At 35.3% G+C, this 17438-nt stretch overlaps 1 protein-coding gene across 1 annotated transcript; it reads right to left on the bottom strand.

Annotated features, from left to right (window-relative positions):
* Positions 1 to 5219: 5219 nt before the first annotated feature.
* LOC116413269 (uncharacterized) lies at positions 5220 to 8913 on the bottom strand. The gene is made up of 4 exons (XM_052896617.1): positions 8562 to 8913; positions 8187 to 8302; positions 7301 to 7460; positions 5220 to 6362 (listed from the first exon to the last, which is right to left on the bottom strand). Exons 1-4 carry the CDS (start codon positions 8699 to 8701, stop codon positions 6185 to 6187), a joined length of 594 nt encoding a protein of 197 aa, XP_052752577.1. The 5' UTR covers positions 8702 to 8913; the 3' UTR covers positions 5220 to 6184.
* Positions 8914 to 17438: the final 8525 nt, after the last annotated feature.

The raw sequence follows: 17438 nt of genomic DNA, 5'->3' as shown, positions 1-17438 counted from the left end.
GTCCCATTCGTGTTTCAACCGTGAAGCAGCTGTGTTTGCATGGCTGTGTTTCGGTTTGAAGGGTGGGATATGGTGTGAATTTACAGGGTACAGAATACGCATGGGGGGTATCATGGGCGAAACAGTATGTGTGTGTACTGTTGTGTCCATGGTACTGCTCATGTCTATAGGCGACGATTACCATTTTCCATCAGGTGGGCCGTCAGCTTGTTTGCCATTCTAAGTTGTATAAAAAAAAAGATAGAACTTATATCAAAAACCTCTTTAAATTGTCACTTTTTCTTTATTATGTGTGAGCACTTACTAGCTGTGTAATAAAAAACACAGAGACGCAGAAATTTGGGGTCGTCGTTTATTAATAAACAAACATAAAGTTGGTATGATATTGTTACTAAAACTTAGAAGTTATTCAGTAAAATGAGACCGCATTGTCATTTCTTTTTAATTTTCAAACCAAATAGTTAAATGAATTGGTTATAGTTGAACACAACTTTTTACCAAATCCATTTTAAGTGCCAAAGTCATATAAAATTTTATCATTCAAACTTGTTACTAAATATTCGCGAAATCATGCCAAATAGTATGTTCTTAATTCCTTTTGATCACCTAAAAATCAAACTTCTTGCTTTATAAGTTACAGGGATCAAAAGTGCCGTAATTGAGATGAGTGAGTGAGAAGACGTTGGTATGGCTATACTGTCGCGCTCCCTGATTCCATGAGAGTAGGTATTTCACCTTTAGATAAATAAAGAGTTTTATTCAACACAGCACCCAGTTTCCATATTTTTATTTTGAATTTCATTCATGTCATTCAGTAATTTTCCTCTCATGATATACAACAAACTGACAGACAGATACCAATTTTAGAAATCGTATGCAATTTAGTGCAAAAGTTTTTGTGTGATGCCAGAAATATCATAAAGACAGGCAAATGTTCAAAATTACTAAAAACATGGTTATGGCATCTATTAGTCTTACATAGACTAAGAGATGCCAAAAGAATATGGGGATATTACTTTTCCTTAAATATCTCACATGTACAGACATCACATAGTTACAATTGTATTATATTAATGAGATAGAATAAAGCAGCTCACCTACCTGGCGTAAGTAAAATATGTTGAACAAATGAACACGACAATCATGTAATTTTATTTATTCTACTGGAACGCTAGCGCCTCTGCCTTTAGAAGGTGGTCATTGACAGCCACGACACAGTTATTTTTAACTAATGTGGCTGTTATCATACACTTTTTTTTTTATACAACTTAAAGTGGCAAACAAGCTGACGGTCCACCTGATGGAAAGTGGTAACCGTCGCCTATAGACATGAGCAGTACCATGGACATAACAGAGTATACTCGTACTGTTTCGCTACGCTACACTACCCTACTTTTGCAATTTGTAAAAATTTTTAATGATTTCAATAAATACAAATATATTTAAATACATGTATCCGACTGTTGTATTAAATCATCTTGTATTTATTGTATGCAATTGTATTAATTTTCATTTCAATGGTATACTTTTAACATGTAGTTTAAACGAGTTTACTTTGTTTGGTATATTGACATGAACATGAACTGGTAGCCCTTAACTTTGTGAAGTCTAAAAGACAAAAGTCTTCAATACTGCACCTGGCACCTGTTATGCTTTCGCTTACTGTAAAATAATACAAAAAATTTTGACAAACATTTGTCAGACACATGGTCCATAGTCAAGAAATTTTTAAATAGTCCAATTGCTAATATTCCCACTGAATAAAATAAATTATAAGAGCAAGTGAGTCGGTAACAAACCCGTTCTGGTCTCTACAGAATCAGCTATAGCTGAGAAATAATACATATACATAATAAATAATGATTTATTGTCATTAGCACTTTCCTAATTAAGACGAATGTAACGACATGTTACACGTACTTATAAAAATCCAACAAGTCGTTTAGTTTACTCCAAAACATGTCATTATACAAAGATTTGTTAAAAACAATTGCGCAAATAAACGTTATTTACGTTTTACATACAACTTCAATGCGACTCGTGCAAACTTGAGCGTCAGCATTATCTAATATCGAAGTACCGGTACACCAGGCGAACAGAACTACCGGAGAGATATACAGTAATTAGTTTCATATAATAAGTGAAGTAAGTTAGCCCATCGTGACGAATTCAACAATAATTAACCACGATGATTTCCAGCGGGGACCACGTAGAGGTCGACCTGATGAAATATATCGCTAGCAATGTTAAACCTCGTAAGTGAACGTGTACTCGACCTTATATGGGAGCCGAATAAAGGTTTAAAAAAAGTTGACGTTTCATTCAAACGTTTATCGAAAACATAGAAAAGAAAGTGCCAAGAGGCAAATTTAAACAAATCGTTATGTCTGTGCTCGATGTGTATGGCATTCTGTCACCCATAATTATAACTGGCAAAATTATTTTTACGAGTGTTGGCAGACAAATTTAGATTGGGGTGAAAGTTGCAAACCTACAAGAGAAATAGCATAACTGGATAGCTTTATTTCAATTATTACGCGATATATGTTTATCGAGACAGTATATTGCTGCTTGGAAAAACGTGAACGAAAAAGAATGCGCAAATGCACCGCGATAGCATGATATCTCCGTCCTCGCTGTGACACGTGGCAACAGTAGTTGAGATCACGCTAGACGCGCGGACAACGCGTGCGCGCCCATAGGCGGCGAAGACGGCGCTTCTGCACGAGCATCTCGTTCAAGTTGACGGGTAATTTCTCACGGCGGCGAGATACGCCCGCCGTGCCTGAGGGGGATTGGGCGACCGTGGCCGCCTCCTTAGCGGCCTTAAAGGCGTCCATTATGGCCGTGGAGGCGTCCTCGATCGCCTCAGGGGTAGCGAGCTCGCCGCTGAGGGAGTACATGTCGAGCTCGCGCTGAAACGCCGCCCAGTCGATCCTCCTTCTGGAGCGCGGCGCAGGAACGAACGTGGCCGCTACGTCAAGCGTGATCAATATCGGGAGGTGAGACGTATTAAAATCGTACAACACCTCCACACTATATCCAGAACGTCGGACGCGTACCTAGGATTGGTCCCCACCAATGTGAGTGAAGAGGATGGGCCAAGGATTTCATAACCGCCGCTCTCGGCATCATGAAACAGCCACAAACCGTCCCTCGACACGCGGGACGACCCCCACGCGGTGTGTTTCGCGTTGAGGTCGGCCACCAGAATAGTCGGCTTGTCGCTGTGCATGATGGCTCGGATGTCGTTCGAGCAGAAGTGAACGGCGGGCGAACGATAGCCTGCAAACAGGCGGACTTCGACTCCCCTGCGTTCAACGATATCCCGTTGGAATGTAGGGAACGATATTCAGTGTGACCAATCTCAGTATGGACGACATCCCTCCGGACAAGAACTGCCGTACCACGGTACCGCATTCCCGCCGGAGAGATCTCATCCCGCCTATACACGTGATAATTGGGCACACTGAAATCTAAATGTGGGGCTAGCTTATTTTCACCCAGCAAAATGACATGTAAGTCCTGCTGCTGGGCGAAGAGGCGGAGGTCGCCTGCTTTGTGAGTGACTCCCCTGGGATTCCATATGCTATCTTGAGTTCAGCCGTGCCCGTGAAGCCGCTTGGAGGCTAATCCACCGAGCGCGACCAACTTAATGTCCGCCCCCGTCGCTAGCGCCTTTAGAAATTCGGTCAGCAAACCCACTACAACTAGTAATGGGTCCGCCGCCGACACCTCAGGCGTAGTCGCGGACGGAGCCGGAGGGAATCCAGGGGGATGTCTAGGCTGGATAGGGAGGGTGGGGAGCGCATACCCGACGCCCTGGTTGGAATTAACATTATTAATAGACTTATTATTAATTATATTATTGCTTGTTGCGGCACTCACCTCCGCATGTTATTTCTTTCTTCTTTTGTAAGTTTTAATGCCTAAGTTGTCGGTGTATTAATAAGTAAATTAAAAAAAATGTTTAGTACCATGACTCCGTTCCGACATCGTATTCAGCTTTCTGTAGTATTGATATTTGCTGCTACCTATTCAATTAAAAAGAAGTTGGATAGAGTAATATATATGGAACAACTGATATGAAAATAAACAAACATTTTATTTACATACATACATACATAAATATCTGTCACGCCTGTCTCTCATTAGGGTAGGCAGAAACAATGGAATGCCAAATGATTCGATTCAAACAAACATCTTTCGCTACTTCCACATTCATCAATCTTTTCATAAACGCTCGCCGGTTACGGGTACTTTTAATTTGGCCCTTCTTCAGCACAATTTCATTTAAAGTAAAAATAACTGAAAAAGTTAAAGTGTTGGTAACTTGTCTAAGGTGGAGTGGTTCTTATTGCATAGATAATTCTTGTCTTCTTTTTAAAGACATTTTTGGTGAATGCAACTTTGAAATTCCTATGTGTGAATGCAATATTTTGTGAAAGTGTTACTATGTTAAAGGAGGCGATTTATTTTGTGCTTGCTAATCCATTTACAAACAATAAAATAGAAAGTTGCACAAAAATTAGAAAAGAATAATAATATGTTTCGAACATTATAATATTACTAAATAATACACAAAGTAAATAATAATTTACTAAGAATATTTATTGCTATCCTTTAATATACTGGTGGATCTTCAGTACCAGTTTGAATATCATCAGCAATTATGATCTCGTAAGCTAAACAGAGAAATATCTTGCTAAATTATTTTAACACGTAAATTTTTATTTTATAGTTTATTATAATCACTTCTACAGAATAAATATCAACACATTAATAAAAGAAAGTACTACATATGTACCAAATTACACGACGATTACTCGAGTGGTTGTAGCAGTGCATAACGTAGTTGATATTTCATATTCACTGCTCACCTCTTTCATCACATTTGTCACTATCAAACGTTTAAGGAAGTCCTTGAATGCCTTCTATTGTGACACTAACCAAAAAGTTTGTGGTATCATCTAAGTCTGAAGATGCAGGTCTACTTCCAGCTTGCCTTTTTTTTTGTCCTCACTTTTGATGTTTTCTCATTTATAGTTTAATTGAGCAAGAGTTCGACATGAACCACTTTGTGAATTGAAATCTGCATGTAATTTAATGCGCGCTTTATATTGGGGAATCTTGTCAAGCGAAGGTGTTCCAGAATGGGAAAATGAAATTCCTTGATGTATTTTCAATTTTAATTGTTAACTCTTAACAGCAGTGTGCTTCATACATAATCAACTTTTCGAAATTAACAATAGTAAGTAGTAGTAGTAATGTTTCAGCTTTAACATTGACAGTTTACTTTTAATTTAACAGGTAAATCTAATTTTAGGCTACAGTCACATTTTGTGGTAAATTAACTTCAAACATTAACATAAATCTATTATTTGCAAATTTTTAAAAGATTATTTAGAGAAAATACTATGTGTAAATGTTATTCGTCGAGTTTACATTATTTAATCTGTATATTTTGTAATTTTTACAAAGTCTTGTACGTCTATGTTAAAATTGTTAGAACTGAATCAGTGACAAAAAATAACGTAAAATATATTTCGAGGCTATTTAAGAAATTGTGATTGCGCCGAGGCAACCTAGCATTATAATACATGTACTTGTATTATCTAACCTCAGCAATATTCTAATATAATGCCAGGGCTATTTTTTTATTATAAATATATTTATATACTAATGTAGTATAAATAAATGATTCTTATGCCAGTACCTGCTATAAAACAACGCGGAAACACAATAAAACTGTGCTTCGTTCAGTAAATAATTCGCTTGTACGTCTTTTATCCTGACTATTAACTTTAGCTTTTCGATGATGTACATACAAATATGTAGGTAAGTCGGTTAAATTACCAGTTAGTGTAACTGTTAACTGTCGGGGAGGGGGATTGTTAATAATGCGGACTACCAGTCCCATTGTTAGCAATATGCCCAACCAGGTCGACCTCCACGTGGTCCTCCTTGAAAACCAATGTACTGAATTCTAGTGAATTCATTACGATGGGCTAACTGACCTGCTTTTTCATTCTCACCTATCATCTCTTACTGGTTCCCCGCCAGTATATACCGTTAGCGCAGGCGGGGTTACCATTGCATTATCATCCATTAACAAAAAAAGTGGTAACTGTCAAAATTAAAGAAGAAATATTACGCAGAAGACAAAAACAATTGCACATTTCCTTTAAAGTTCCTGTTGACGTTCTGACGTCGACGACACGCACGATGCCGTCACTGCGGGATTAGAGACGACTGACGCGTCCAAGGAGCCAGTGGTTTGGTGGGAGACAGTCATCTCTTGGGATAGCCAGGTCACCGATGAGTAGTTCTCTTCCAGTAAAACGCTGCCATTTCGTCCGCACCTGTAGTTCATAAATATATTCTCGATAGTATCTATTTCAAAAACTAGTTACGAGAGCACGTGCTCCCTGTTGCATATTTAGGCAGTACATACAATAAATAAAAGATACAATACATGGGCAATGTACATATTTGTGTCCTCTCCTGTTCAAGCTGGGATCTAGGCAACATTGTGAATGTTCATCCCATGCGAATGTGAGACGGAGTTAAAAAAACAAGATCATTGGGATGTGACGGTAGCGGAGTTAAAGGATGTCAACTGAGATTTTTTTCTGTTTGAATGAAAACAGTGTTCATTTTCTAATAAATTAAGTCCACCACCTTAGAGCTGTCGGATGTGAGGAAAGCAACCGCCTCATTGTTCTGTTCTTCGGTGTACATGTGCATGATGCTGAATGCATGATGGCAGACTGCTCGTGCGATGCATGCGTGTCGTGCACCTGATTATGACTGTGTAAGAATGTATTGTGGAATTTAACCTTAGAGATCCTACATGCTTTTAAACCACGTCCCTGACGCAGTCAATTAAAACAATGTTTTAATTGTCTTACCTTGTTAATTCTTGCATCAACAGATGATGTTTTAAAATGATATTAATAATTGGCATGACTTCGTTTACAATATGAACATGTATAGACTGATTTGTGGTTTATTGACAATAAATATATGTAATCAATTTGTCCAATTTTCTAGAATCCAACTCAATAAATAAAATATTCCAATTTTGTGTGTTAATGTCGTGTGTTTTTGTGTGGACCTAAGATTTCTGTTAACTGTGTCGAAATGTCGTAATGATCGCTTGAATATGATTGACAATGAGGACTTTTTAATGTGATAACGTGCACATAATTGCTGGCAGAAAAACCTGAACAGCTGATTACAATTGCAGCTTCAATCATCAGCAATGCTTTCAAAGTGAATAAATATAAGCTTGGCCCACCTGATGCAAGGATTCCCCCGGATACTGCCAACGGTGATTCGTCGTTCGCGCGTGAGTGTGCAGAGGTAGACCTGCTCACCAACTTGCGCCTTGACAACTGACGTGAAGTGTTCTCTCTCGAACGTTTCACGGTACAGGTATTCCTCTTCACGATTTAGGTCTGAAATATCCATATATGTTTCTATTTCAATTTGTAATAATAATATATTTGTAAAAATAATAGCACTTTTAAATTTTAGAAAAACTAAGGATAAGCTCTTCAAGTTGTGCGTTAAAACCTAGCGTTTTTCAAAGAAGATAATGCTATCTAAATGTGGCTGATATTGAGAAATTAATACACCTTGTATATAGAGTATAGAAGACTGCATTTGTACGTACGGGGTCAGTTCTCAAGAACCTTCCTTCCCCATCGGTTACCGGTTCTTCAGCTACGTGTCCAGCTCATTGCCACTTCAGCTTGCTTATCCTTCCTTAACCCTTTAACTGGTAGAAACAATTTTGTTTCGCAAAATTAAAAACTCGTTTTTTTAGGTTTATTGTGGGTACTTTAATAACTTTTAATAAAAAAAAAATCATATTTAGTAGAAGAAAAAAATATGTTGGCAATATCCTTGCCAAGTTTTTAAGGTTATGGTGCTACAAAGTGAAAAAAATTATAAACATGTTGGTGACACACATATTGCGACCAATAGTAATAGGGTTAAATAGACAGTAAGCTAATAAAATGACAGTGTAAATATAGTGGCTGTTTATATGGTAAACTAAAACATACTCGTAAAATGTGTGTCTTAAAACTCAGATACAGATTAGAGTAGGAATTAAATATTATATCCGCATAGCATAGTATAAAATGGACATATACATCTAATATTGTTAATTGCAATACCTAAGAGCATGCGTGAACACAGGTAGCAAGCATTCCGCGAGAACCGCTGATTGGGCGGCGTCCACTGCGGCGCCGGCGCAGCAGCCGCGTGAACAACGGCTGACCCGCGTGTTGAGCTGAAATGTGATGCGGAAAAGAAGAGAATAAACCTCACAATATAGTAAATAGATATGTTTGAGGTGAAATCCTGTATGTTTCCTGTGTATTTATAAATCATTAAAGAATTATCACATTTGCTGTGCCTGAAGGTTAGAAAATATAATCTATGTTACGTCTTTCAATGGTTTAGACTAATTTCAATGCAAAGTTACTGAAATTAAATTAATAATAAGCTGACAATGCGGGTATATGAAAAATAATATGAAGCGAACTCACAATGCTTCACCTTTCCAGATGATTCTCGTAGTGGATATCTTTTTTTCTATAAATGTCTTCTTGTTTAACCTTCTTGATACAAATGTTGATGCATGATGATTATTGCTGCGCTGCATCATATTTCCTCCGCAACTTTCCATTGTGCCGCTGGTTTCAGATGTGGATAGTTGTGGGTGGGTGAATTTTCTTCTCTGATTTCGAGATTTTGATCTTGAAGTCCAGAAGCGATTCCAAATTCAAATCAAAAATCTGTGTTTAAGATATTGTCGTGTTAATTCGCTAGCCGGCTGCAAGTGCTGGCGGCCACTCAATGCCGCGAAAGATTCTCTAGTGATGCGCTACACTCGATTCATCCGCGTTAACACTTTATCTCTATGGTTTAACTTTTCGTATAAAATGATGCAAAATATGTAATTAATGCCACTACGTTCAATCAAGTAAAAGAAATAATGAAATAAATAAACTAATCAGTTTGTTTGCATCGTTGTATCTGAGTATTTTGTAATTTAATTTCTTAACAAGTCTTGTTCCTCTTCTTCTTAAAAATAACGATATACCCCGCCTCCTGCCATCTATCTTACAGAACACCGACACTTATCCAATTATCAATGAATTGATCCCCCACTCTATTAAAACACTGTACTCACATCAAGATGGATTCAATTATATAAATTATTCAAGAAAAATATTGACTACATGAAGAGTAATCGATATTAAATATGGGCTAAAAGGTAATATCCAAAGCCGTAAAGTTATATTAAAAAAAATTTAAAATGTTGTTGATTGTAAAAAATATAATTATTTCACTCACACAAAGGGATGTCCTTGTCTCACCCGCGACTATGGGTCTCCTTAATATTTCTGTGTTCCTGGTACTGCGACCTATTTTACGAGCGAATGTTCTGAAATTATTTAAATAAAGAATCGTGGGAAAAAGGAGTGAGGGTACCACCATATCATGTTACTGTTTCATTTATTAGGAATGTTATTATAAATGCGAAAGTTTGTAAGGTAACATAATCATATTCATATAATATTACATACGTTACACTAAAACTGTGGTTGGATCTTTATTACTCTTTCACGCAAAAACTACTGAACGAATTTAAATGTAATTTGGTACACGGGTAAATTATATCGTAACTTAGTACATAGAATTCTTTATGCACTGATCCACGCGGGCGGGGCCGCGGGATACAGCTAGTATCGTATAAGGCTGAACATACATTACTTCGTCCCTCTAGAAAAGAAAAAATATGCCTGAAAGTATTTTTTTTTAACTTTTATTATTTATTGTACATGTTTCGGTGGTTTTACGAGTACGTATTATTTTTCAATCAATTTATTCAAATCTCAATATGTTTTCTAATTATTTGTATACATTAAAATTAAAACTGTATCAATGCCTATATAAGTCCTGTATAATGGAAATAATATTACAGATTTGGGGGGAAAGGGTTTGTTAGCAATGGAGTTTCTTCACCTATCATCTTTCACTGGTGCCCCGCCGGTGTATTTTTTTTTACAACACAGGGGTCAAAAGTGCTTGCGGCTCACCTGATGGTAAGTGACTACCGCCGCCCATGGTCACCCACAACACATACGGCACTGCAGGTGTGCTGCCGGCCTTTTAAAAAGGAATATGCTCTTTTCTTGAAGGTTACGAGGTCATGTATGGTAGCCCGCCTGTGCTGTCATATCGTATCGTATACGTTGGAACAGACTACTGTACACAGTTTTAAAAAACATCACGAAGAATACTTATTAAAAAAACAAATTTTAGGCATTCCACAAAAATTTCTTGGCTAGCGGTTGCAATCTCATGTAATGATTTTTAATATTTTTTTTTCTATGTTTCTCTTATTAATATTTTCTTTTTTTTTTTTTCACTTTATCCTTACCACTCAGTTAAAATTATATCAAATTATACTCTGAACTATTTACATTATTTTTATTATACACACACCGCACATACTAATACAGATCAGACAGTAATATTGCTCTTTTTATTTTATATTTATTTTAATTATTATTTTCACGTACCCTCAAATGGGTTAAAGCTGAAAATCAGTGTTTTGTTCCTTGAACAATGTTCCACGCTGAGCTTCGACCTTTTTGTATTGCTGCAGATCACACATAATAACACAATTTTATAAATCTTATGTTGTATTATGTATTATCTACTCTTATGAACATGTATATCTATCTATCTACCTATCTATCTATCTACAGCGCCAGTGAGAGGTAACAAGAGAAAATTATGAAAAATAAAAATATTTTTTTTTAAACAAAACTAGTACTTTAGTGTTTTATAATTGCTTCTGTATCTATATTGTTGATTTTATTACTTTTTTCACTATTTCAATTTTATATTCCTTTTTATATTAATACCCGCCCACTATGTACTTTTTATTACAACACATTTGCGATTTGTTAATCTTTGTCGGGTGCCCACGATACAGGCTCGCCTAGTGTGGGGCCCATTGTATCTTGTTTTTGTAACTTTGTGTTTTTTGTCTAATAAAATAAAAAAAAATACAAAATACAGAAAACGTTGTTGTGACCTTCTAGTAAGTGATATCACCTATATTAGAAGTTCGCGCACTTTCATAACCACGAAATAAAAAAGCGAAGAAATACTATTTGTAGTATATAGGGATAGGCCACCCCTTCCTTTTCCGTGGGTGTCGTAAGGCATGTTCCCATATGTTATGTTGAAGAGTTTTTTTTTCATGGGATGAAAATGGATTTGTAACTTCGCCTGCGCTATCGGCATACGCTGGCGACGCACTAGTGAGGGACGACAGGTGAAAATGGAAGCTGGTCAATTAGCCCATCGTGACGAATTCCTCACCATTTTCATCATCATCATTCATCGTGATGATTTCCAGGGGGAACTATGTGGAGGTCGACCTGATAGGGTGCATTGTTAGCAATGGGGCTGTTAGACCCTCATTACTAACAATCCCTTCCTCCCTATGTTGAAGAGTTAGTTATCTTTATGTCTTTAGTTAGACATCTATTTGACTAATAATGGCACATTTCTTGATACAACATTGTAATTTATTTTACAGATACCCTATTTTAGTAATATAAAACATGTTGTTTACTGAATCTTGTACTATTTAAATATAGCGAAACTGCACGAAAATATGTATCTAAAATATAAAAAAGCGCGAAATCGAAAAAGTTTTTAAAGTAATAAACATGTTCTAAATTTAATATAATTAAAAGAAAAGTTTTTATATAACAGTATTTATGGCCTGACTAGTTACATATTGTGCTGACCTCGAGTATTTTATATTTATTTGCATTACATAATGCTAGAATCCAACACCAACAAGCAATGCACACATTGCTTTCTGCGATGCGTCACCAAATGTATGCAAATGTAAATTACTATAGCAGCGCGCGTCGTAGAACACACTCGTAGCGGATAGGTGAGTATTCGTAGCACAGACGGATGACGTCACAGAGTCGTAGCGGCACGCTCGCAGTGCAAGCGCCGTAGCAGATCGTTTCAACGCACATGCTACGGCGCGGCGTGTGAAGAGATAGTTCGTCTCGCTCGCACTCACCGTGTTACGTCGACAACACATAGGAATATGGATTTTAAATAAATCAATCTAATCGCGGGATTTTTTCAGAAAGAGGTTCTGAATTCGCTTGTATATTATACAATATTGTATTATAATATTAATATCGCTGTGTCGGTCCCGGAATAGAATGGCTCACTGCCATTTCCCATGCGTGTCGTAAGAGGCGACTAAGGGAGGGCGAGGGATGGGTAGCACCGTCCCTTTTAAAACATCTGTAAAAGCCTAACTACGGTTGCTAACCCGCCTGCCGAGCGTGGCAACTACTGGCAAAAATCCCCTTGTGAGGAAGGCTTATGTGTAAATTAATATTGATGATGTATGCGTGTTGGTTGTTTATATTAAATTATGTAGCTATTTTAAAGACATAAGAATAATATACGAGTTACATAATGTATTTATTATATATGTATATTAGAGTATTCGTATAGTGTTACGTATAAGGTTACTTATAAAAAGCCTGCACTAGCAATTATCGTTTGATAATATTTTACGTTTTATAAAATGACAGTAACGGTTGTTTGTATGTTATTATATAGTTGCAGTTACAAATCGAGCTCTAAAGCTTTAACTAATATTATGTAAGAGTGGGTTTGTTTGTTGGTCTGTTACCTCAAAGCGCCTTAATGGCTTAACTAATGACTATATTTGCTATACACGTACTGTATCCTGGTCATTGAACATATCCCAGTCACGCGGACCAACTCGCGGATAGAAGCTGATTATAAAACAAACCGTCAGCGCATGATCACTGAACTCTCAGTTTAAATCTCTAATAAACGGTGGACATTTTTTTTGTATACTTAAAATAGCACTTTTTTTAAATAACACATTGTATTCGCTAAGCAGCGATGTATGCTTATTCTGTGAATCCGGCCGCATATTTGAGTCATTACTGTTTCTAGGTAGGTGCATAAAATTCGCATTTAAATAGACATCGATATTTTTAAAATAAAACTTCCCACAAACGTAATTAGAGAACTTCTTGTCGACTTCTGTGTGCCTAGTAACACGTGAGATAATAAAAAACAAGTCATCGTTAGTCACGTGTGCGTGATAGGGTTACCAGGTAAAAACTTATTACTTTAATAGGTGAATGTTGTAACTTAAAATATTAATGAGTATTTAATCCTTTATAATATAAACAAGAGGGAAACTTTGTACAAAAGTCGATTGCTTGGGTACCTAATATCAATAATATCTCCATGTAAATACCTATATAAACACTATATTTATATGACGTAAGAAAATAGTGTAGATATACAAATAATAAATACAAATAAAAAATAATTCAATACATATTAAAAAAAATTCACCTTAGTTCAGGAATTTCAATTCAATTGTAGGGAAATTTTTTTTTGTATACTTGCAAAACTAAAAACCGGCGTGTAATATTTTCATTATAATTGTATTTATGCATAAATTTAAAGGTACTGGAAATAAGTACTCCCTTATTAATTCTATTTTTTTATTTGTCTTATAATTTTTGTAACTTTTAAATGCACTAAAACTCTTTTTATTTAAACAATAAATATCTAAATACATAAGAATCTAAAATTAATTATTTTAATCAAATCATAGAATATGTATACCATTAATAAAAAAAAAAAAACGAACCAGTTAATTTAACAATAGTGATAATGATGAATGAATAATAACGATATTTATAACTACTATATTCCTCCGAGGCAATATATCGAAAGCATATCCGCACGCTAGACAGGTTTCACATGAAATGCCTTCGTGATTATACTGAACATCAGATGGTCGGAGTGGGTAAGAATCACCGACGTACTTAGAAAGTGTGATGTCCTTGTAGTAGCATGCCTGATGCTGCGGCAGCTTCGATGGTCTGGGCATGTCTCACGAATGTCAGTTGGTATTTCTATGATTTAAGTTTTTTTTTATACGATTTAGAATGGCAAACAAGCTGACGACCCACCTGATGGAAAGTGGTAACCGTCGCCTATAGACATGAGCAGTACCATGGACATAACAGTAAAGACACATACTGTTTCACCTATGATTACCCCCATGCGTTGCCATTCCTGAGGACTCAGGTGTTATTCCTTTGTACCCTGTAAATTCACGCCATATCCCACCCTTCAAATCGAAACACAGCCATGCAAACACAACTGCTTCACGGTAGAAACACGAATAGGACAGAGGTACCCAAACAATCGACCTTTGTACAAAGTCTCCCTCTGGTAAAGTATATTTAGAAGATACATATGACTCGATATAGTATTGATACCACTGAATGGGATGTACTTACAAGTAGTAAATTTTAAAGAATTATAAATATAACCCATATATCCCCGTTCACAGCGCTCCATGAATCGTCCACTCGTATACCACATTCTCATACAATTACAATAAGTTATAGTTATTTTTCCACTAAAGTAATCCTTAAAAATAATGATAAAACAACATTTGCTATATATATATATATATATATTCTAATGTGTCGCTTATGCTTGCACAATCCAATCACCATAATTTTCTAGCATTCGCTTTAGTTGAAATGGACTTGAAAAGGTAAAATAATATATAGGTGTGTATATATTTAATAACGATAAGCGTGTCTCATAAGCCGGCAGTATAATATATTAGAGCCTTATTACTTATGAATGCCTAATAACTTGAACTTGAATACATATCGACAGTTTTGATTTTTCACAAACGAAAGCGTTTTTAGGCCTAGTAAACTGCGCATACACATTGACGATGAACGTTTTAATCCCCACTTTATTTTTTTAAATCTATCCACATCCTGTCTAGCACCAGGCATATATATATCATGTAGTAGTCAATTACAGGTCTGCGACACTTGGAACATTGTTTTTGGAATGACAACTTTGTATAAAGCTATGTTACCAAACTGTATTTTATTAGGGCGGATCATGACTATCTTAAATTTCGAAAGTAGTGCCTCACTTTTTAATATTTTTTTTTAAATTAATGTAATAAATATGCGTTTTGATAAATTAAGTAGTAATAAATATAAATATATTTTCATCCTAAATAAATAATGTAAATTATAATTAATGTTTGCATGTATTATCTAATTGATTAATTCACTTATAGCAGCGGAGCTAATTTCTATGCTATACTAGCGGCCCCGTACGTGCTTCGCTACGTATAAAGTGAAATAAAACAAAAACACATAATTTTAACATCAAATTCATTTATTAAAAAAAAATCGCTAAAAACCTGAAACTATTCAAGACTTACCGTTTTTATAAAAGTACTAAACAATATGTTTAAAAATATGAACACAAGGTAATAATTATCGCTGACAATTTGCTTTAATCGAAGCACATCCAAAATGAAATGACCGCATGAATGATATAACAACATGTTTGTACTGTCAACACTGAAAAAAGTTTCAACTTGACAGCACAATCCCCATCTTAAAAAAGTTTGAATTTGACACAAAAATCCCCATTAACAAAATGATCTGCCATTTGTTGAATTCATTTGTTACAAAAAATGTGATAAATGATGAACCGCTCGACCGATTTTGTGCAAACAAAACACATAATCCATCTACTAAACAGTCCGAACAAAGCCTAAACAGTTGGTTTGAATAGGTGTGCCTGTTCTTGAGTTATAAAATTACAACGAAAAGTGGCATTAATTTTTATATTATGTATATAGATAGATTACCAATTTAGGGGAATCTGTAAAACTAACTAAAATCCATTAGCGTTGTGACTACCATCGTTCATATTTATCAATATAAACTGAAATTGAATTATAAGTAATCATATGTTACAAAGGTAGATAGTACCTAAAATTATGTACAAATAATTATGCACTTATATTTGTAGTTTGTTTCCCGTTAAAATGTCATATTTTAATATAAAAATAATTTTAGTCATATTATAGTTGTATGTTATTGGAGTAATATTATAACAAAAATAAGGTTATTTTAGGATATTATTATAGGATATTCTTAAAAATGTATACGTGTTTTTTTTCTGATACTGTATAACTCGCCACAACACTTCTAATACATGAAAAAGAATTCGTATTACTCACCTGTAAAAATATATAGATTTTTGAATTGTCATAGAACAATATAAAGTGGCTAAACACAGAAACTTATTTTTTTGTCCATGTTTCTCGTAAAATATGATAATTTTTATTATGAAATAGGTACTTTTATGGTAATTATCGATATCAATATTTTGAATGGAAGCATATATAAATAGTGGTAGGTCGCTAGGGGTATTCATTTATTTTATTTTCTTTATAATTTTCTTAGTGTTGTTACTTCGAAATGGTAACATGCATTCAATTTCCTAGTTCCGCGCATATAAGGCCAGTGCCATCTCTTATAATGTAGTGATTACTCGCTCTTTTTTTATAATTTTGTGTTTATCAAGTGCATATCAAGGTTACTAACACCAGGCGAACAGAGCTTCAGGAAAGGCATGCAGCGGAACGTTCTTTATGGCAGAGTATGGAGGAGGCATATGTTCAGCAATGGACTTTTGGCTGAGATTATGAAAATAAATGAAATGAAATGAAATTTATTTGCTAGAAACATTGTAGAAAAGGTGTTGCATTTGTGAAGTTTATAAGATGTCCATTATGTTTCGCCACATCAAATGGCATGCAAATATTAATTATTGAATTTATCCATTTTCTATTTTATACAGGTACATCATATATTTAATTCTCAATTACATATACAATAAATCACTATTAGTACGAAGTGTCAGTGATAATGATGATGATAGAAGAAAAGGATCGACTTCGGGCATAATCTGGAAGGCATTGTGAGTTCATTCCATATTAATGTCCATATACATCCAGTACCAGCTTATTACTAATTCGATTTTATTAATTACGCATTAAAAATACATTAAAGGTATTTAATTTGTCCATTCCACTTCGTAATTCTATGTTATTACATTTTGTTTTTATTTAGTTTAAACCATTGAAAGACGTAATCTAGATTATATTTTCTAACCTTCACGACATATAAATTTGATAAATCCTTATTGATTTTATAATTGATCTTTAGGATTTCACGTCAGATATACCGATTGACAATATTGTGAGATTTGTTCACATTTTTTCCGCATCACATTTCAGGTCGCCGCTGCGGCAGTGGCGCGCCGGCCACCGCCAAGTCAGCTTTTCACGCGGACCGCTTGCTACCTGTCTTTGGTTCGGCACTTCACGCTTACAAGTAAGTTTTGCACTTTTTTAAAACAAGAAAAAATAATTTGAATTTAAACTATCTAAACCTTATTTAAAATTAGGCGGA

Source organism: Galleria mellonella, unplaced genomic scaffold, assembly GCF_026898425.1.
Source record: "Galleria mellonella isolate WM207_F2 unplaced genomic scaffold, CSIRO_AGI_GalMel_v1 utg33, whole genome shotgun sequence".
NCBI classification, from domain to species: domain Eukaryota; kingdom Metazoa; phylum Arthropoda; class Insecta; order Lepidoptera; family Pyralidae; genus Galleria; species Galleria mellonella.
This window is presented reverse-complemented; position numbering and strand designations above follow the sequence as displayed.

What these genes read in the sequence shown, in the direction of transcription:
- LOC116413269 (XM_052896617.1), bottom strand. Translation starts at nt 8,701, where the DNA reads ATGGAAAGTTGCGGAGGAAATATGATGCAGCGCAGCAATAATCATCAT. An exon ending in ATCTGGAAAGGTGAAGCATT is followed by an intron (nt 8,303 to 8,561) that starts GTGAGTTCGCTT and finishes ATCACATTTCAG; the next exon opens with CTCAACACGCGGGTCAGCCG. An exon ending in CGGGGGAATCCTTGCATCAG is followed by an intron (nt 6,363 to 7,300) that starts GTGGGCCAAGCT and finishes TATGAACTACAG; the next exon opens with GTGCGGACGAAATGGCAGCG.